The sequence below is a fragment of the Xiphophorus maculatus genome, chromosome 8 (assembly GCF_002775205.1).
Source record: "Xiphophorus maculatus strain JP 163 A chromosome 8, X_maculatus-5.0-male, whole genome shotgun sequence".
NCBI classification, from domain to species: domain Eukaryota; kingdom Metazoa; phylum Chordata; class Actinopteri; order Cyprinodontiformes; family Poeciliidae; genus Xiphophorus; species Xiphophorus maculatus.
In genome coordinates this window covers 3486282-3508032 of record NC_036450.1, presented here as the reverse complement: position 1 = coordinate 3508032, position 21751 = coordinate 3486282, and the positions used below count along the sequence as shown (strand labels likewise).

Below are 21751 nucleotides of genomic sequence, written 5' to 3'. Positions count from 1 at the left end.
TAAAGTTATCATAGTCAGCTTAGCATAACTGAGCTACTTCTCTCGCTATTTTTTCTTTAAAGTTTTTCCTGACCTTTTTATCTAGTTGTTGTAGTGCTGATATTATGTAGCAAAGCACTGCGTCCTTTTTTCTATTAATTTATCACACATACATTTAACATTTAGCATGTAACTTGAGAACTTCACCGCTAATACTCAACGTTGGTGAGCTTTTATTTTTACAAAACCAAGTTTACAAAACACCAAGTAAATCATCACTTCTGAATTTATCCAAAAATAGATAAAGGGAAATCTAATTAGCGGATTAGCAGATTAGCTCTCCAATTGTACTTGGTGCACTACTTTCTGTCAATTGATGCTTCCACCGTTTTAATTTTTTGGTGAATTTGTAGGTGCGGCTGAGAAAAGCTCCAAACATGGAGCAGAAGACCGCACCCAGAATATCATCATGGCCATGAAAGACAGGATGAAGATCAGAGAGAGGAACAAACCAGAGATCTTTGAGCTGATCAGGGAGGTGTTCATCGTCACCAAAGCCATTCACGCTCAGCAAATGAAGACCATCAAGCAGAGCGTGTTGGACGGGACGTCAAAGTGGTCGGCCAAGATCACCATCACAGGTCTGATCAATACGTTTATTTAAAAGTTACCTCGTCAGTCTGCATAGCTTAATCTCTGTGTACGATTATGTTTGTCTTTGTTTCAGTGGTTTGTGCGCAGGGACTTCAGGCGAAAGACAAGACCGGTTCCAGTGACCCGTATGTGACCGTTCAGGTAGGGAAGACCAAGAAGAGAACCAAAACCATCTATGGCAACCTCAACCCAGTCTGGGAGGAAAAGTTCCACTTGTAAGTAAAGAATCTGCTTGGTTTGGAAATCCAAACACAAAAACGTAAAAAATTGGCTTTTTTGTTTTAACAATGTCTTTGGCAGTAAAAATGATGTTGCTGGAAAACATGTTCATTTTCCTTTAAAAGTTTCTTTTATTTTAATGTATCTTATAAATATGGCGCATTTGAAGGAAAACGAGTGGATTAATTACCAAGACACTGTTAGAACAGGAAATAACTGGCCAAGCAGAAATTTTTCTTTCTTTTTATGGTAAGTTTGTATTTCTTAATGAATCTTTTCTTCTTTTACTTTAGCGAGTGCCATAATTCTTCAGATCGCATCAAAGTTCGTGTTTGGGACGAAGACGATGACATCAAGTCCAGAGTGAAGCAGCGTCTGAAGAGGGAGTCCGATGATTTCCTGGGTCAGAGTATCATCGAAGTTCGAACGCTGAGCGGAGAAATGGACGTCTGGTACAACCTGGGTAAGTTTACTGTGGAAAAATGCAAATATGGCCGCCAGAACAGCAAGAACAAAGGTTCACACAAAAACAAAAAATTCTTAGTGTTAAAAACAATATACAAGAATCAGATTAGCAATAACAACACTGTGTTGTTGTAGCGTTGTAGCATTAGCTTCTGCTAAATATCTTGTTGGTGTAGAACTTTAGCGTTAGATTTAACCTTTTGGCTAGCAGTCCCCACCTCTGATTATAACAGATCAGTCATAAAACATTCCCAAACCATTTTCTCCTTTCTTCCCATTTCCCATTTTTTGCCCTCACAACATGAGATAATCAGATAGCAGGAAATCTACCGTTCTGCTGACGTGTGAAAATTGCCCCTAATAACAACCCTGTCAGGGCAGACAGCAGGCTGAGCTGCCATTGTCCTGCTCACTATCAGCTGGAGGACTTTTATTAGCGCTGCAGAGACAAAGACTCCCTGCAATGGAGCTGCCATGTTAATAACCTGTAATTACAGTTAACTGGTCTTGTGTAACGTGTAGCCGAGGCACTGAGTTATGAATCAACAAGGACTGAAAGTGTTTCTGTTTGACTGCAGAGAAACGGACGGACAAGTCGGCCGTGTCGGGAGCCATTCGCCTCCAAATCAACGTGGAGATCAAAGGAGAAGAGAAAGTGGCTCCGTATCACGTCCAGTACACCTGCCTGCATGAGGTACAGCGAGAAACGATCACGATGCATTTCCATAATACGGACAAGGATTTGGGCCACTGAGAAAGTCAGAATTATGAGAAAAAGTCAGAAGTTTGAGAAAAAGGTCTAAATTCTGAGAAAATGTAAAATTTTGAGAAAGTTGGAATATTGTGAAAGTCAGATTTTTAAAAAATTAAAGCAGAATTTAGAAAAAAAGTCAGAATTTTGATATTGTCAGAATTTCTAAAAAAAGTCACTTTTTTTTAAAAAGTCAATTTTTAAAAAATGTCAGAATTCTAAAAAAAAGTGAATTTTGAGAAATAATTCTGAATTTTAAGAAAAAAGTCAAAATTTCGAGAAAAAAAGGACAGAATGTTGAGATTTAAGTTACATATATTGGTCAAAAATAACACAGAGGCTCTTTAATTTATCAATGGACACCGATTTAATGTATCTCACATCTTGTGGTTATCACTTGCTGCATATGCAATTTTTTTTATTACACTTTTTCCTTACAATAAACTTTCTATTACGTTTGGACACATAGTGTCACCACACAATTTCAAATGAATAAAAATGCCTCATCTTTCATGTTTTTGTTGCTTTATTCATTCTAATCCTCTGGTTCTGAATTGCTTTCCTTCTGTCCGCTGCAGAACCTGTTCCACTTTTCCACTGACGTTCTGGGTCAGGGTGCGGTCCGGATCCCCGAGGCCAGAGGTGACGATTCGTGGAAACTTTACTTTGACGACGTGGCGCAGGAAATAGTCGACGAGTTCGCAATGCGCTACGGGATCGAGGCCATTTACCAAGCCATGACGTGAGTCTCCCACTTCCTTTCTGTCCAGATTAAAAACCTGCAGCTGCATGTGGCTCTTCAGACCAAGGATGGTCAAAGTCTGGCTCGGGGGCCATTTGCGGACCCTGGATTGATTTTTTTTTGTGCCCCCTCCCCAATTATAACTCAAGAATAAAAGAGAACAAATCTACAACTTTTAAATCAAAATCTAATCTTTTCTCTTTACTATTTGTATTCATCACGAGTCGTTCCGCTGCTGCTTCAGTTTTCTCTGAGGCCCAGAAGGGTCAACAAAATGAAAAAAACACAATATAACATCAAAAGCAGCAGTAGAAGTTATGTATGCAAGATTATTATAACTTATCTTTTGTGCTAAAACCCAATTTTTGTTGACAGACAAAATTCCCTTTTAGCACAGAACTTATTCTAAAATGAAAGTTTACAATAACCTCCAAGTTTATCATAAATTAAATTTTAGCATTTATTCTTTAGTGGAAGTCATTCTACCATAACGAGTTTTAGCAAAACTTCCATGGTGGTTTTTTGGGGCCTGCCATGCAAAGCAATGGCAGGAACCTATTGCTATTCTCCCAAGAAAAGTTTCTTTATTATTATTATTATTATTGGGGCCTGCCATGCAAAGCAATGGCAGGAACCTATTACTATTGTCGGAGAGAAGCGTCTCTTTAAGTATTATTATAATTCTTTATTTTTCTTCCGTAACCGTTAATGCGGCTCGTACCGCTGGGTGCACACCTACAAATGAGGTATCAAAACGTGCAGAAAATTCACGCCATTGGAGCTATTATTTTTGGTGGGATTTGGGCTTAACGTGGCGACATAATTCGCAAAAAACTGCGAAAAAAACCCCATTATAACTCAATGGGAAAAATCCTAGAAATACCCTATTTTTGAGGATTTGCTGTGTCGTCACAAATTCACCTAGAAATGCCATTCAAATTTCATTTTGTAGATACGTCTGTGATCTCTTCGAAAGTGAAGACGGCTCGTCGATACCAGTTACGGTTTGTCCACAATTTGCCTCTAAGCGACCCAAAGTTTCTCATTTTTGCTCAAGTTAGAGTGCGTTTCTGGCTGCTTAGAGTGAGAGATGAAGACAACATTTTCAACCCAAATCATTTTTGAAATCGCCATCACGCCCACAAATATCGCACGATTAGTATCAAAATCGGTCCTGACATTGATACGCCTGTCTGCTCCGGTAAAATGTTTTCGAAATTTATCTAGACCGTACGGTTTTCTGTCACGGTGCTTCAGAGCAAAGTCATGCGACAGGATTTTCTGAGGCTGTCTGAGGCTCTCTCCCATGTATTTGAATAGAATTTCAGATCTGGGCACAACATTTCTTTCTCTCATCGCTGTAAATGTTCTGAGTGAGGTACAGATATGAATCTCGGGACTATCGCAGAAGACACATTGAACTGTCATACGCTTAAAACGCTTTTCGAATATGTATTACGGTTCCCGAACAAGAAGGATTTGTTTCCAATGCTTTTTTTCAGTAAAATGTGTTTGCTCAAACACACTTGTGTGTTTGAGAGCTCAGAGCTCAGAGCTCACACCTGCTGAGACCATTATTTGCCATAGCAACGGAACTCAAGAGGCTATTGGCTGCTGATTTGGACTACGAATACGCATCACTGTAGTTCTATCTACCCTCAGTTGAAACAGATCAGGACTGAGAACTGGCCTTTAGAACTACTGCTGCTATGGGCTGTATATAACTGATTTAACTCAGTAACTGTTACACATGGGATTAGTTTGGAACTTTAAAATGGAGCATAATAATAATTTCAAAATAAAAGCCTTGAATATTTTTACATCAGGTAATTGCTGTTTTTGGCTTTATTTGACGTTTTCATCCAAAGCACTGTTACACATGGGATTACTTTGGAACTTTAAAATGGAGAATAATAATTTCAAAATAAAAGCCTTGAATATTTTCACATCAGGTAATTGCTTTTTTTGGCCGTATATGACTTTTTCATCCAAAGCAATGTTACACATGGGATTAGTTTGGAACTTTAAAATGGAGAATAATATTTTCAAAATAAAAGCCTTGAATATTTTTACATCAGGTAATTGCATTTTTTGGCCGTATATGACTTTTTCATCCAAAGCAATGTTACACATGGGATTAGTTTGGAACTTTAAAATGGAGAATAATAATTTCAAAATAAAAGCCTTGAATATTTTTACATCAGGTAATTGCTGTTTTTGGCTTTATTTGACGTTTTCATCCAAAGCACTGTTACACATGGGATTACTTTGGAACTTTAAAATGGAGAATAATAATAATTTCAAAATAAAAGCCTTGAATATTTTTACATCAGGTAATTGCTGTTTTTGGCTTTATATGACTTTTTCATCCAAAGCACTGTTACACGTGGGATTAGTTTGGAACTTTAAAATGGAGCATAATAATAATTTCAAAATAAAAGCCTTGAATATTTTTTACATCAGGTAATTGCTCTTTTTGGCTTTATTTGACTTTTTCATCCAAAGCACTGTTACACGTGGTATTAGTTTGGCCCTTTGAAATGAAGCATACTGAAAATTTCAAAATAAAAGCCTTGAATATTTTACATGACGTAATTGCTCTTTTTGGCCGTATATGACTTTTTCATCCAAAGCACTGTTACACATGGGATTAGTTCGGAACTTTCAAATGGAGCATAATAATAATTTCAAAATAAAAGCCTTGAATATTTTTACATCAACTACTTTTGTTTTGAGCATTATATAACTATTTTCACCCAAGGACTATTACGCATGGGATTAGTTTGTCCCTTTGAAATGAAGTTTAACAAAACTTCCAAAATAAAAGCCTTGACAACATTTTAAATCGTACCGAATGGTGCACGTCCACCTCGCTTAACGTTCTTGCGGTTCTCCGCGTGCCACTGATTACGTCGCGGCGTTCTTTAGCGTCGATGCCGATTTGTAGCGACGACGCCGTGCCCAAACCCCACGGGCGCGCCTCGGCAGGCCCCGGCTAAATTTCTTCCGAAATTTTCTAGTTATTCTTTATTTTTCATCCGTAACCGTTAATGCGGCTCATACCGCTGCGTGCACACCTACAAAAGAGGTATCAAAACGTGCAGAAAATTCACGCCATTCCAGCTATTACTTTTGGTGGGATTCGGGATTAACATGGCGACATAATTCGCAAAAAACTACGAAAAAAACCCCATTATAATTCAATGGGGAAAATCCATTGAAAACCCTAATACCCTACTGGCTAAAACAGAGAATTGTCTCCCCCAGCTGGCTCAAATGAAGTATTGTAAGTCTGAAAAGCGAAAAGAGCAAGTATGAAAAAAAAAAAGATTGTGCCTTGGATATACTGGATTAAACAAAACTTTAAATTTGATTGGTAAACATCCAACAGGTAGATGTGAGTGTGGTATGGATATGGAAACAGTAGAACATGTAATAATTAATTGTGGAAAATATAAAGCAAGTACAATAAATTAGGAAATATGATATAGAGACATTTAAACTTAATAAGATATTAATTAAACACAAAATAAATAAAGCGGTTATTACATGTTTGAAGGTAACAGGATTATATGTAAGACTTTAGATTGGGGAGCGGTTAACTGAAACGTGGGGCGTGCTAACCCCCTGCGCCACCACAGCACGCCCCATGAATATTTATGTTATTTCATAAAATTTCTTAAGAAAACTAAACTGATAGAAAGGATTTAGTGTTTTTTTTTTTTAAGTTGCGCCCTGATCCACACTCCATACCAGTAGGTGGCGGTAATGCACACCATTAAGTTGCTTGCCAACCGCCATTAAAAACAAAAAGAAGAAGAAGAGCTTTCTGCTTCCGACTGTTTGGTTAAGGTAAGAAGTGTTTGTGTTATGTCCATAAAATATACTATTTAATTTCATTACTATATTATTAGAACTGCTTACAGTTGTTAAATGTAATGTGTTCTTTAAGAAATGTGATCGATTTTAAAAGTTTGACTGCTGTGGGATATTTTGTTGTGGCTCTGATAGCGTAGCTGCTAGCTTGATGGAACCACAATTTGTTCACATGTTAGCACTTTGCTAACTGGCTTTCGTGAAACCAGTTAGGCTACAAAATCTCTGTTAACATCAATCTGATCAGCTGAAATAAGGCAATTTTGTTTTACCTCAACCTAGAGCTATTGTGACTTGCAGAAATTGCCACAAATAACCGGAACTAGCATATTAAGCTACTTCACTGAATCAGTTGCTTCGGATACAGATACTCTCAGCTGCCGTCTTGTGCCGACAGTGAAAAACAGCAGAACTACATAATATTAGCTTGGTATGATGTAAATTATAATTTTTGTTTGAATTACATAAAATAACTTCATGATCTGAGTTTTTTTTCATTATGCTTGGCCTATCAATAATTTCAAATAATAAAACATAAAATATCTGGGTTTATTTTGTTCATCCGAACCAGAACCTCCAGGTTCTCCGTTGTAGAGTTTTACTGAAAATCAGCGGAGAAATATCTGTAGCGCAGCAGCTGCGGTACAGTCTGCCCACTAGAGTAGAACTGAACCGAACCAAACATGAACGTATTTCATCGCCTAACGAAAGACAAGGAAGCAAAGAGATTTCGGCTAAAGAAATCTGAACTTGATTACATTGCAGCATCCTTTAGCGTCGATGCCAATTTGTAGCGTGACGACGCCGGGCACAAACCAGACGGGCGCGCCTTGGCAGGCCCCGGCTAAATTTCTTCAGAAATTTTGTTTTTCTAGTTTGTTGTTGAGGTTTTGCTTTTCCACTTTGTTGGCCCTTCTTGGCCACCGTACATCCTAACCAACATTTATCCTCACCTGACTTTGACTGTGTCTCTGTTTCCAGACATTTTGCCTGCTTGTCCACTAAGTACATGTGTCCTGGGGTTCCTGCAGTGATGAGCAGCCTGCTGGCTAATATCAACGCTTTCTACGCCCACACCACCGCCTCCACCAATGTGTCCGCCTCCGACCGTTTCGCTGCTTCCAACTTTGGGGTTTGTACAACTTTAACACAAAAAACAACGCATGTGTTCTTTTTATGCTCAACATTTCTCCCTGTGGTTTGCTATGATTAATGTAGGGCACAGTTTTACATTTATTTCCTCTTTCCTCACAATACAGAAGGAACGTTTTGTCAAGCTTTTAGACCAGCTGCACAACTCCTTACGTATTGATCTCTCCACCTATCGGGTAAGTTTTGTATATAAAACGCCTCAAAGATGATTAAAAATCACATGTTGGAATATTTTCACTCAGAAAGGTAAATATGTTTACATGTGAAAGAACTGACTTTACATTCAAAACACTAAACTCTTGGTTGCATAATGTGAAAAATTAGCTAGAAATAAAAATTTATTGATATTGGAGAGGATGTTCTTGTAATATTATTCCATTTCCATTATATTATTTGAAAATTGTCTCAAAACAACAATATAATTGTTTATCTCAATAACTTTAGCCCTTCAGTGCATCCCTAAATTTATGTTTTTTCTGCAGAACCACTTTCCTGCCAGCAGCAAAGATCGGCTGCAAGATTTAAAATCAACAGTGGATCTTCTGACCAGCATCACCTTCTTCAGGATGAAGGTACCAAACACCCTCAACTTCATTTTTATTCTTCACATTAAGTTAACTTGCTTGTTTTTTTATTTATTTATTTTTTCTTGGTATTTTGTATTTTAACATGTTAGCTTCTTCTGTTCGTCGGGCCCAATATGGCCGACTTCACACCAGGTTCACTCCACTTATTGAATTATTAAATCTGCCCAGCAGCTTCTGCCTCACAGTTACCAATGGCAACAGAAAAAGGGGAGGGGCTGTCAGTTACTGGTTGCTACGGTAACCACCAACTGTCAATCGCAGCATTGCAGAACTTAAGTAGCAAAAAAAAAAAATGCCAAGAGAAAACTGGATGAAAGTTTTTCAGATAGTTAAAACAAAAAACTAAACAATAAGTCATGTTGACTGATGTGAAACGTTTATATTGTGATGAGTTTTTCACCCGATGTAGGATTTCTTTCAGTATTGGATATTGATAGTGGATCGGTTCTTCTCTAGTCAGCTGAACCGGGTTTGGATCCGCTGCTGGTGAAGCTGATGAACCTCCTGACGGTTCCAGGAAGTTCTGTAACTTGATTTTGTTGTGTTTTTTTCTCTGCCTGGCGTTCAGGTCCAGGAGTTACAGTCTCCGCCCAGAGCCAGTCAGGTGGTGAGGGACTGCGTCAAAGCCTGCCTCAACTCCACCTACGACTACATCTTCAACAACTGCCACGAACTCTACAGCAGACAGTACCAGCCTGCAGACGCAGTGAGTGATGCATTATGGGGATTATGTTAGATTCATGCCTGTTTTTATCTGGTAAAGTTGTGGTTTAATTTCTCTAATCCAGAACAAGGAGGAGCTCCCCCTAGAGGAGCAGGGCCCCAGCATCAAGAACCTGGACTTCTGGCCCAAACTCATCATGCTGATCGTCTCCATCATAGAGGAGGACAGGAACTCCTACACACCTGTGCTCAATCAGTCAGTCGTCTGCTTTACATTTACTCTTAATCCTTCTCACTGCTTGGTTTATAACATGTTTTTTCCCCAAAATGTTTTTGATTTCTGAGTGAAACTTTTTCCTTCTTCAGGTTTCCACAGGAACTGAGTGTAGGAAAAGTTTCAGCAGAAGTCATGTGGACGTTGTTCGCTCAAGACATGAAGTACGCTCTGGAAGGTTGGTCTCAGTTAAACACCTTTAGATCTTTACACGATTCTTTTTTCTTAAATTAAACTCAAATTGAGTTAAATTGTGCAGGATAACTTTTCCCAAGTTGACAACTATTAAGGATGGGAAATTATGAAACAATTAATCGATTATTGAAATAACTGTCAACTAATGCAATAATCGATTAATCATTATCCGAACTACAGACTAAAAACATATTCAACATATATATTCAGAGCTGTAATTAAGCCAAAATATATAGACATTATAGATAAAAACACATTTTCTTTTAATATGTGGTATTTTTTATATTCACTCTGTTCAAATTATTTAAAGGAATGTTTAGGCAATAAAAATTTTCTTATCAAAAAATTATTCAAATTATTATCTTTTATTTCCATCTTTTAGTGTATTTCTAATATTTTATAGAAGAGGCTTAAGTTAGCACAGCTTGTTGTGAATGCTAAGGCTAGTTAGCATGGCCATCGATGACGGTGAATAAACGGCTTTCCCATAGCGGTAAGTTGTACATGAGGATGATTGACAGCGCTAAGCCCCTCCTCCTGCCTCTGATTTGTTATTTTTGGTGCATCGATCTTCTCACAGATTATCTGTCTCATGGTGACAGTTTTAACAAACATGTTAAAAAATATCTTTTTTATAAAACTTACTGAAGCTTTAATTGTGTTATTAAAGGCAGGATTTGTTTGGTTTATAAATATTGTTTTGTTCCTTTTTCCTACAGAGCATGAGAAGCACAGACTGTGTAAAAGCACCGACTACATGAACTTGCACTTTAAAGTCAAGTGGCTCTACAATGAATACGTCAAGGAGCTTCCGATCTTTAAGGATGTCGTTCCTGAATATCCATCGTAAGATTTTAAACGTTTTGAACGCAGATAAAACGTGGGGAGGTTGGTGCTAACTGTCGTTTTTCTGTTCTAGTTGGTTTGTGCAGTTCGTTCTGCAGTGGTTGGATGAAAACGAGGATGTGTCGATGGAGTTCATGAATGGAGCGCTGGAGAGAGACAAGAAAGACGGAGTAGGAGCAGTCAGCTGTAATATCTCTGTTTTTACCAGTAACTGCTGTTTCCTCGCTCAGACCCAATCTGATTTAGTTCCAGCAGACGTCTGAGCATGCTCTGTTCTCCTGCTCTGTGGTGGACATCTTCACCCAGCTCAACCAGAGCTTCGAGATCATCAAGAAACTGGAATGCCCCGACCCCAGCGTCATGGCTCACTACAGCCGCCGCTTCTCCAAGGTAACCCTCAAAACCTTTATTTATTACTTCTTTAATATTCTCTTAGGAATACAGTTGCTCTTGATATTCATGTTTTCTTGCAATTTTAAAATTACTTTTTCATCCATCGGTTGGAAACAGCTACTGTTTAAAACCATCTTATAGTCCAATGTTTCAGTGTCACTCTCCACTTTACCAGCAACAATGTTTATTGTTCTTTGAGACGCTTTGAGAAGATTTATTTACACTGATTGTCTTGTTAATTTGGTGAAATACACTTTGGTCACACTGCTACAAAGTGTTGAATAACAGTGGTGGGCACCGCTAAATAAAAAAACTGCCGTGCTAACCATGAATATTAGTTCTGCTAATGCTAAACTGCTTTGGTTACATGGTATTTAGCGGAAGCTAACGCTGAATGCTACACCAACATGTTAGTTAGTGGAAGTTGAGGCTAAAGTGTTGCCTCAACACTGTACTTACCAGAAGCTAATGCTAAAGTGCTGCACCAACATGGTATTTAGTAGAAGCTAACAATAAAGCCCCACACCAACATGCTATAGCAAAATGGTATTTATTGGCAGCTAACGCCAGGATGCTATGCCAGCACAGTAGAAGCTAATGCTAAAACGCTATACTAACATAATATTTAGCAGAAGATAATGCTAAACACTATCCCAAAACATTTTAAGGCTAAAGAATTGTAGCAACATGACATTTAGTCGCTAAACAAAAAATTAGCTCGTTTATTAGCACATTACAGATTTCTAGACAAATTCTTTGACTTCTCATTTCTTGCAGACAATCGCCAAAGTTCTGCTGCAGTACAGTGCCATCCTGACAAAGAGCTTTCCTTCTTATATTGACAAGGAGAAGATTGTAAGTTGTTCAGGTTTTTGTCATAGAACATATTGTGATAATTAATATTTATTTTAAATGAATAGCTCTGAGTGCTGGTAATGAATCTCCTCATGTTCTCCTGCAGCCCTGTGTCCTCATGAATAACGTGCAGCAGCTGAGAATCCAGCTGGAGAAAATGTTTGAATCAATGGGGGGCAAACAGGTGAGTCAAATGGGAAACAGGTAGGCTTGGAAGGGTTTAGGAACACAAAACATGGTAAAAACATTAAAAACGTTGTTAATCTGCATTCGAATTCGCTCCTTCTGTGTGTCAGACTGCAACAGAGGAAGCGCGGGTATGTACATTAGCGCTAGCTTGGATTGTTTGGTAGCTGAAGGGAGTCGTTGGATTGGTTCTGGGCTGTAGTCGCTGGAGTTTGCTTGATTTTTTAGGTTTTGGTTCAGCTCTGGCTGGTTGATGGTTGGATTGTAGGTTAGCTTGCAGATCAACACATTTATTTACTTTACAATTAAAGCAAGACGAAATCACAGAGGAAGAGGAGGAGGAGGATGAAGAAGCAGGAGAGGAGGTAGGTTTGAGTCACAGTCTGTTCAAGGCGGATATTTCTCTTTATAAAACACGTCTACATTGAATGTTTGTATCTGCCTGGAGCAGCAGGTTGTTGCAGAGGATGAGGAACCAAAACCTGTGGTGGGTGGATCAGTTGACTAGACGTTAGTAGCTAGTCTGTAGGAGTCGACCCAGAGCTGTAGAGTTCTTTAGCTTCTGCTTTTATGCTGAACCGTTGCTGCATTGCAGTCTGCTGGTACCAGTAGTCTTTTCTCACTAGCTGCTGTTGTAGAAGCTCATTTTCTGGCAAAACAAAAAGCAATGAAAAATCCAGACCTTTTGAAAAAAGAGTTTTTATTTCACGTTGTCTTGTCACTGTGACAAAATTGTCAATAAACATAGAAATAAACAAGTGGCTTGACAAACTAATTAATGTGCGAAAAAATAAGAAATTTTCCAACTTTTTACGATGTAGTGTAATATAAATTACTTTATCAGTAGAGATGGGAATTGGTAAGAAATTAGTGACACAGATTCTATTTTTGACATCATATCAATCAATTTGATTCGTTATCGATTCTCACTGAGTTAGGAAATGCACCATGTTGAATTCATTTGAAACTAAACTAAGGCTGGCTTGGAAAATACGAATCACTCTTTTAAATGAACATTTTAATATAAAATTCAAAAGATTATGTGCAGAAAATCTGAATGTTTTCCTTTTCGGCAAGAAGCTTAAGACTTAATGTGTCTCAAACTGTGAAAAAACTCCCTCCAAGCTCCTATATCTTTCTGAAAAGTTACTTATAAATTAGTTTTGTCTCATTTTAAGTGTCCTAATATATTTGAACAAGAAACTAGACCAAAGATACATGGTAATATTTTGTGTTTTTCTGATAATATCCATATTTTGACCCAATATAAAGTCATTTTTTGTAACTGTTGCTGGAGAAAGACATTCTTTACCTTTTCTCTGCTTTTCTAGCTGAACAGCGCGCTAGCATGGCAGGCAAGTCCACTACATATGCAAACATGTAAAACATGACTGCATATACGCCTTAAAATGACTTTAAAAAACCACTGTACAATTATCTGAATGGAAGCAACGAGACAAAACCTTTGTGTTGCCTCTTTACTGCAACTCCTAGTTTGAAGGAAGTGAGGAAGAGGAGGAAGTTAAAGAGGAAGGGGAGAAAATGGAGGCCGAGGTTTGTTGCAGTTGAAAGTGATTTTTAACATCCTTCATTCTCCAAATCCAAAGTCATTTCTGATTTTCCCCAAACTGAAACTAAAACATCCAACATGGTGGAGTTTTGTTGTCTGGTTTTATTCTCATCTGTGAGGATTTCCTCTTTAGATTAGCAGCATTTTCCCTTATTTTTCATAAAAGTGCCACTTTCACTTCACCTTCAATTGTATTTTTTCATTTTAACACTTTATTTTGTTCCTTTTCTAAATCCTGTGCGATAGACTGAGAAGGATGAGGTGGGTTAAACATGTTATCTGGGTTTAAATCACCTTAATTTTAAACAAAAAGTCCAGAAATCATTTGTGTTATACAGCTCCTCCACCTCTTCAGGGCATTTTGACACTGTTTGTGTTTTTTTATATCTCTAACAATTTTCTAACACAAAGATGGACGAACCGTTTGAGAAGGTAGGCACAAGCAGAATATCCTAAATTAAATCCTTTATATGCAGTTGCCCACTTAATGTGTTAAAATGGGGCATTTCATCCAAAATGTCTTGTTTTACCTCCCAACTTTCTGCCACATAGAGAGAAAATGCATGTGAGGATCATAAGGTGAGTTCATGCATGTTACAGGAGCTGAACTGTAACATGCATGTTATTATGAGTAGAAATGGGCTGAATATAAATGCAAACTACACCAACAAGGTGTTTAACTGAATCTAATCTGGTAGTAATGCACCATTAGACTCACAGGTATTTTATAACAATTCAACTTTAGAAGTAATTTAAAGTAGTTTATCTTCCAGGTTCTCTGTCTCAGTAAAAATCCCAAACCTTTCCAGTTTTATCCCCTCTTTCTTTCTCTAAAACCACGTCATCTTTTTTAACTTGAATGTCTTCTTCTCTCTTCCAGATGGACACGGAGGCCAGCGACCTGCTGAACGACCTGCAGGTTCGGCTCAACAACGTTCTGGACGACCTCAGCAGCACGTTTGGGAACAGGTACGCTAACCTCACACCTGGACGTTTCCCATGGCTCCGCCTCTGTCCGAGCCCATCACTGGTTTTTCTTCTCTTCCAGCTTCCAGAGCCGCATCACCGACTGCATGCGGCAGATGGCGTCGCTGCTGTACCAGATCAAAGGACCGCTCAACGAAAACACCAAGAACCAGGTGGAGGCCGACTCGGACAACATGCTGCGGCCGCTCATGGACTTCCTGGATGCGCAGTGGGTTCAGTGGGATTTTCCCAAACACGGCTCATCCGTCAGTGTGTGTAAGTGTGTGTGTGAATGTCTTGTTGTTGCAGATTGACGCTGTTCGCCACGGTGTGTGAGAAAACCGTACTGAAGCGCGTTCTGAAGGAGCTGTGGAGGATCGTGATGACCAGCCTGGAGAAGAACATCGTCCTGCCGCAGGGGAACGACACCTTCGTGAGTCTGATGCTCGTCTCCGTCACTAGACAGGTTTCCATCCAAATGTGATGCAAATTTTTATTTATATTTAATATTGTAAAAAGTGTGAATTACATGGCAAAAACACAATCTTACCAAATATTTTTGATCTAGTTAGTGAAACTATCTTAGTACTCTAGAAAAACGAGAAAATTAACTCACAAGTAACTTTTCATCGAGATATAGAAACTTGTTTTAGTCAATAATTCCTTAATATTGTTGATAAAATTTCCATTGGCAGATTATTTCACCTAAAACAAGATATTTTTTATTATAAGGGAAATAATAACCAGACTAAAATCTCATTTTATAACAATAATTTTGTGCAAAACATGCAATGGACAAATTTGTGCAGCCCTTGCTTTGGTTGCTAGGTGACGGGCGGAATTCCGCTGTGGTTGCTAGGAAACGGACAGATTATTTCACTTCTAACAAAACATTTCCCTTGTTTTAAGTTAAATAATCTGCCAACTACTTTTTTCATCAACATTAAGGAATTATTAACTTAAAACAAGCTTCTTCTTCTTTTTATAATTTACTATTAAGTTACTTTTGTCTTATTTAAAGTGTAATAAGAAATTTCAACATTCAAATTCAAAAATACTTTATTGATCCCAGAGGGAAGTGAAATGTTGTAACTCACATTAGTCAAATTTGCACTAGAAACTAGACCAAAAATACTTGGTAAGATTTTATTGTTTTTCAGTGTAATTTGCATTTTTTCTTTTTTACATTATTATAAAAATTTGCTCAAAATTTATATCACAGCTGGTTGGAAACATGGCTGCCGTTTTGAAGTGGATCAAATCGTAATTGTGTCAGATGATTTACGTATTTTCGTAAAAAAAAAAAAAAAAGATGTAAACATTTTGAAAGACGCGACCAAACACAAAAAATATTTTTATCCATTATGTTTTAAAATGATGATTGTGGCAAATTCATTCAGTTTAATTATTAATCAACAAGCTGAACTTCATGCAATCACATATAGAGCAGATGAAAACATGTAACTCACTTTACTTATGAACATAAATTGTTCACCAGCTCGTATCTAAGCTTTTTAATTTTCCATCAACATTTTCTAATGCGATACTTAAAAACTGCTTAAAAAGCCTTGATTGAAACAAGGCTACTGAAAACTAAGACAATCATTAATTTTTCTGTTTTTCCTGAAGGGAGCACAGATCCTTTCTGCCGCCAAAGAACTGGGACACCTTTCCAAACTGAAGGTATCAGGTTGTCTTTGAGTTTCTTTTCTCCTGTGAATTGGTCTAGTCTAAGTCTTGGTTTGGGTTGTTTAGGACCACATGGCAGGAGACGCTAAAAGCCTGACGCCCAGGCAGTGTGCCGTCATGGACGTGGCTCTGGACACCATCAAGGTGAGACCTAAACGTTGACCTCTGCTCCATAAGGACGACGGTTAAAAACCTTTATAATCAGCTCAGATGAATATTCATATGCAGCAGCGTAGAAAGTTAGAAAGTGAAGTAATAACCAGACTAAAGTCTCATTATATAACAATGACTTGGCCTGTACTTGGGTTGCTAGGTGACGGCTCGTACTCTGCTGGGTAACAGGCAGATTATTTCACTTGCAACGAAAATTTTTGAAACATAAGCTATGTGATATATAAATATCACATAAAATCCAAACTTTCAACTTATAAGTAACTTTTCAGCAATATATTGTAGATAATTTCTTAATATTGATGAAATAAACTAGTTCCAATGGCAGATCATTACACGTATAACGACACATTTTTCCCATTTTAAAAGAGAAATAATCTGCCAGTGGAACTATCACTATTTTAAAATCAATATTAAGGAATTATTGACTCAGAATAAACTCCTATGTCTTGTCAAAACTTTACTTTTAAGTTATTTTTGTCTTATTTTAAGTGCATTACAAACTAGGAAAAAATACTTGGTGGGATTTTGTTCAGTTTGTAAATTTCGATCAAACAGAAAAGTACAATAGATTCACATTTTAAGAGCAATTTCACTTGTTTTATTGAGTCTTTTAGTTGATTTAATTCCACTTTAAGTCTGTTTAATCATTCAGGTTCTAGAATGCTGATTCCTCTGCTTGTCTCGTTTTGTTTTCTACGCAGCAATACTTTCATGCGGGAGGGAACGGCTTGAAGAAGACTTTCCTGGAGAAGAGCGCTGAGCTTTCGTCGCTCCGCCACGCTCTGTCTCTCTACACCCAGACCACCGACACGCTCATCAAAACCTTTGTGACCACGCAGCATTCACAAGGTAGATCCAAAACGTCTTAAAGGAGCTTAAATACGGGAGAGTTTCAGATTCCTGGCTGCTTTTATCTTCTGGATTTGGTTGTTTAAGTTGCTGTCTTGTTTTTATCTCCTGCTGCCTCTGTGCCAGTGCACAATGGGAAGGGTATTAGGTTAACTCCTAATGAGAAAATCCAGCCCAGCAGGGGTAGGTCTCCATGAAATCATCATCAGCCCACCTTCCCTTCAGCATTTTCTCTCTTTTGTTTTGTGAAACCTGTGTTTCTGTCGCATGACTCTATAAAAAGTGTTTTTATTTGCCTACATTGGACCAAATGTTGTTTCTGTTAAACCAGGTTCAGGTGTGGACAAACCCATCGGAGAGGTTTCCCTGCAGATTGAGCTGTACACTCATCCGAAGAGCGGAGAGCGGAAAGTTACACTCAAAGGTCAGTTTGGGATCATTTTTAACCAATAAAATCAAAGTTGGAGCATTTTAGTGTCATTTTAGTTTAAATCTTTGTGTCCACACATTAATGCAGTGATTGGAGCCAGTGATTTGAAGTGGCAGACGTCTGGGATGTTCAGACCCTTCGTGGAAGTCACTATGATCGGGCCGCACCTCAGCGACAAAAAGCGCAGATTTCAGACCAAATCCAAGAACAACAGCTGGTCTCCCAAATACAACGAGACCTTTCACTTGTAAGTTAAAAATAAACATTGTGACACATTTAGGAATTGATTTTAAGCTCTTTTAATTCTGACTTTATAGACTGTTGGTTATATAAAACAAAGTCCTTGTGAAATTACTGGACAATGTCAGCTAATGCGCTAGTAGCAGAGCTAATTTTTCATTCAGTGTTTCTGCTAAACATTTAGTGGACTTAGCTTCCTCAAATTTAATTTATTCTAAGAAATTAATTTAGGGAACACTAAGTGTGGCAACAGTTTTAAAAGTTATCAAAAAGCTAAATTGGTAGACAAAAAATTTGCACCGCTATTAGCACATTAGCAGAAGTGTGCGTTCTACTGCAGATGTCAAACTTTATTCAACTGAAAGTTTATGAAACAGCAAAAGCACATTAGTGCTTTAGAATTTAACCTGAAAACTAATTTAGGGGAATCTTTAAGTTCGCTGCACAAAAAATTTGCTCTGCTATTAGCACATTAGCGATTAGCGATAGTGTAGTTTACCACTGCAGATGTGGACCTCGAATCAAATGAAAATTTATGACAGCCAAAGTAAAATGGCGCTTTTGATTTAAAATGGAAAATTAGATTAGCGAAAGCTAGGCGCGCTAATGTTTTCAAAGTTTCAAAAAAAGCACAAAATCAGGAATTAGCTCTGCAGTTAGCGCACTAGCACATGTGCTCCCACCCCTGTGTTCTGCTCTCGCTCTGCAGCGTTCTGGGTGTCCAGGACGGGTTCGAGTGCTACGAGGTTCAAGCCTGCGTCAAGGACTACTGCTTCGGCCGCGCCGACCGGGTGGTGGGCCTGGCCGTGGTGCAGCTGAGGGACATCATGGAGAGGGGCAACTGCGCCTGCTGGTGCCCCCTGGGGCAGCGCATCTCCATGGACGACACGGGCCTGACCGCCATGCGGATCCTCTCCCAGCGCTCCAACGACGACGTCGCCAAGGAGTTCGTCCGGCTCAAGTCCGAGACCCGATCAGCGGAGGAGGGAAGATGAGGTTCTGCTTATTCCAGTGGGACTGCTTTGACCTCTGACCTTTCTTGGCTGCTGTGGAAAACCTCACCAGCTTCCAGTGTTCTTCAACTTCATATTTTTAACCTTTTTAACTCTCGTCCGCCTCTACTGAGGAGACAGAACCCATCCAGAACCTGTCAACGGGCCGAATAGGAACCCACCCACCCCAAGTGTTCTTGTGCAATAAATCCAACCCGCCCCTCCCAAAGTGAGGCCAAGTGGTTCAAGCCTTACACTCTGCAAGCTGTGAATGTGTTCATGTAAAAGGAAAGAAATCCTGTTTTTAATGACCAGAAGTCAAATATTTCACTTCACTTAGCAAAGAAAAACTACAAATCACAATTTATTTTTGTTTTCTAACAGTTTGAGCAGATAAATTCAGAAACGATTTTAATCCTCATTTTTCAATTAAAAATGTTTGAATTTAACTCATAGCTTCATTTCATCCTCTATTTGGTGGCCATTTTATTTCTCTCTGTGTTTCCTGTACGCTGTGACCATTTTATTTATTTTTAATGTATATTTATTTCCCTTTTAAAAACGGGATTTGATTTGCTTTATGCTCCATTATTCTGACATTTTTGTTGAATTTTTTGGGGTTTTGTTACAAACTGAGTTGCACAGCAGGACTTGAGTTGGGGTAATTACAAGTTTACATTTCTCTCTTTTTTGTTGTGTTTTATTCTGCTCTTCATTAGTGGCCTTAATTATAAAAATGATTTTTTATGTTTTGTTGTTTATTTTTAACCTCTTTACGTTGTAATTGTTATGATTTTCATCTTATTTCCCCAGACTGATGTCAAACTGGTGAATTTCCTTAACATTTTGTATTTTTCATTTTAGTAATTTTATGTAAGCTGGATTTTTGTGGGCATCTGTCATGCTGAGTATCAAATCCCATGTTTTTTTTATTTGTTTCCATTTCTTTATATTTTCTTTAGATAGAGATTTATTTTGAGCTCTTTTTGTTTCAGCAGCTTTTTATTGGATAAAATCTCTTAGAAACTACAGATCCAGCCTCCTGTTTCTTACCTTCACTGAGTAATTCAATGTTTTTGTTGATGGGAGCAAATATTTCCTTGTGCAACACACTTTCCTCGTGCCAAGTTAAGTTTTCACTTTAGGTTTTTTTAAATTATTGCACATTTTTGTAACTTTTGAACCATAAAATCACTGCATTTATCTGGAGTTTTCGTTGGACTGTCACATCTCTTTAAGTCTGTTTCACTGTGTTTGCTTTCCACTTAATGTTTTGTATAAAGTATTTAAGACTTATACGTAAATGTCTTTTTTTTTCTTGCACCACAGACTAAAAAAGTCATTTTCACAGTGAATTAAATATATTTATACTGGGCAAATTTACAATAGATATTATCTTATTGCACTTTATGAGGAAAATTATGTAAAATTAATGTTCAGATGAAATCAACCCAGATTTTTCCATTGTGAACTAACATTAAAAGTGCATCTTAATATGTTAGAATATTATTGTTTCAGAAATGGTGAATTTCATATGTGCATCCTTTTTTTCTCCAGTTTTTCTTTCCACCCTACTTTTTATTAAAAAGTAATACTGTCCTCTGGGAGCAGCCATCTTGTTTAAGAATGACATTTTGTGACAGATATTCACCATGATTGGTTCCTCCATAATGTGGCAATAATTACCTGTTTTATTGGTTTTGTGTAACCATGCAAACAATTTAATGTTTTACAGAATGAAATTAGTTCAATTAGCTAACTGAAAAGTCAGCTTAGGCTTTTTTAGTGTTGTAGTTTAGCCGCCATCCAGCAGAGTTTGCCTCTGGTCATTCTGAGGTGGATCCATTGATACAAGATTGTGGTGGTATCAACGAAGAGGATTGAGGAATATTCATAATCATAAATACGGCCCAGTTTGGGGTCTCCATTTGTGGTCTGTTTGTAAAATTGAGAGCATCAATTTACTAGACTGAACTGAAGATTGATAAAACACGGAGTGGAGTTTTCTTTTTTGTGTCATAAAGGGATTGGAAACCAAATTTGGAAAGAGCTTGACTGGAAAATAAAAAACAGATTTAATAGAACTCCATTAAAAACTTTCATTTCCAGGATTCCAACCACAGATAGATGTTGGAGGAATTTGTGGAATGGTCGGTCATCACACACGTCTTCTGGGACTGACCACAAATAAAGACCTTCTGGGAGGAAATGAAACAGGAGATTGAGGACATTCTAAGGACAGATCTCCCCATGGAGCCTCTTCTATTTCTGCTGGACATAAACACCAAGGATTTACTCACTAAAGATCAATGTTACATATTGTTGCACCTTCTGCTACTAGTAGCAAGAAAGACAATTACACTAAACTGGATTAAATCCTGTTCACCAACTGTTGCTGAGTGGAGAAAAACTGGAACATGACAACATGATGGAGCGTCTGACTGAACAACTAGACATGAAAATAGATCATTAAATATGAAGTTTTGACAATAAATATTGGATTTGAAAATCAAATGTTAATTTGAAAAATATTTTTTGTTAGCAAAATAAATACTTATTTTGAAGTTAAATATTTAGTTAGTAAATTATGTATACAAATACTTAGTTTGTATGCATTTCCACATTTTTTTCTGAGTGAAATGTTAAATAAACTAAAATATCTACGTACTTTTTTTTTTACAATAAATACGATAGTCATGGCCAAAACTAAGTATATCCTCAGAACTTCCTCATGAAAACTTTATCAACCTGCCTCTGATTTCACCGCAGGCCTTCTGCTTCCTGGTTCTGTTGCTCTGAAAGAAAAAAACTTCAAACCAGGTGCCATATGATGTCATCAGTTACGCAACATCCGTCACATTTACTTTCAATTTGAATTCACTAGCTCCAGTCCGGTTGTTGTGTTTCTATTTGTTGTTCAGATTTTCTTCATCAACTCTTTAGATCATTTGAACAAACTGTAAGTTTATGTTTTCTATTTGGACTTTGTCTTCAGGAACTTTCC

At 37.8% G+C, this 21751-nt stretch overlaps 1 protein-coding gene across 1 annotated transcript in view; it reads left to right on the top strand.

Moving 5' to 3' along the window:
• The window catches only part of unc13b (unc-13 homolog B), a 65235-nt gene extending 45190 nt beyond the window's left edge, over positions 1–20045 (top strand). The window contains exons 16-41 of the mRNA XM_023337862.1: positions 393–620; positions 707–848; positions 1146–1315; positions 1896–2011; positions 2647–2810; positions 7668–7818; positions 7946–8014; positions 8321–8410; positions 8994–9131; positions 9214–9344; positions 9455–9540; positions 10277–10403; positions 10477–10573; positions 10650–10793; positions 11574–11651; positions 11758–11835; positions 14288–14376; positions 14456–14602; positions 14683–14806; positions 16003–16056; positions 16129–16206; positions 16938–17085; positions 17212–17268; positions 17417–17509; positions 17603–17762; positions 18465–20045. Coding sequence (XP_023193630.1) covers positions 393–620; positions 707–848; positions 1146–1315; positions 1896–2011; positions 2647–2810; positions 7668–7818; positions 7946–8014; positions 8321–8410; positions 8994–9131; positions 9214–9344; positions 9455–9540; positions 10277–10403; positions 10477–10573; positions 10650–10793; positions 11574–11651; positions 11758–11835; positions 14288–14376; positions 14456–14602; positions 14683–14806; positions 16003–16056; positions 16129–16206; positions 16938–17085; positions 17212–17268; positions 17417–17509; positions 17603–17762; positions 18465–18750 — 3245 coding nt within the window. The 3' untranslated portion in view covers positions 18751–20045. The remainder of the gene's footprint in view (positions 1–392; positions 621–706; positions 849–1145; positions 1316–1895; positions 2012–2646; positions 2811–7667; positions 7819–7945; positions 8015–8320; positions 8411–8993; positions 9132–9213; positions 9345–9454; positions 9541–10276; positions 10404–10476; positions 10574–10649; positions 10794–11573; positions 11652–11757; positions 11836–14287; positions 14377–14455; positions 14603–14682; positions 14807–16002; positions 16057–16128; positions 16207–16937; positions 17086–17211; positions 17269–17416; positions 17510–17602; positions 17763–18464) is intronic.
• The last annotated feature ends 1706 nt before the right edge of the window (positions 20046–21751 follow it).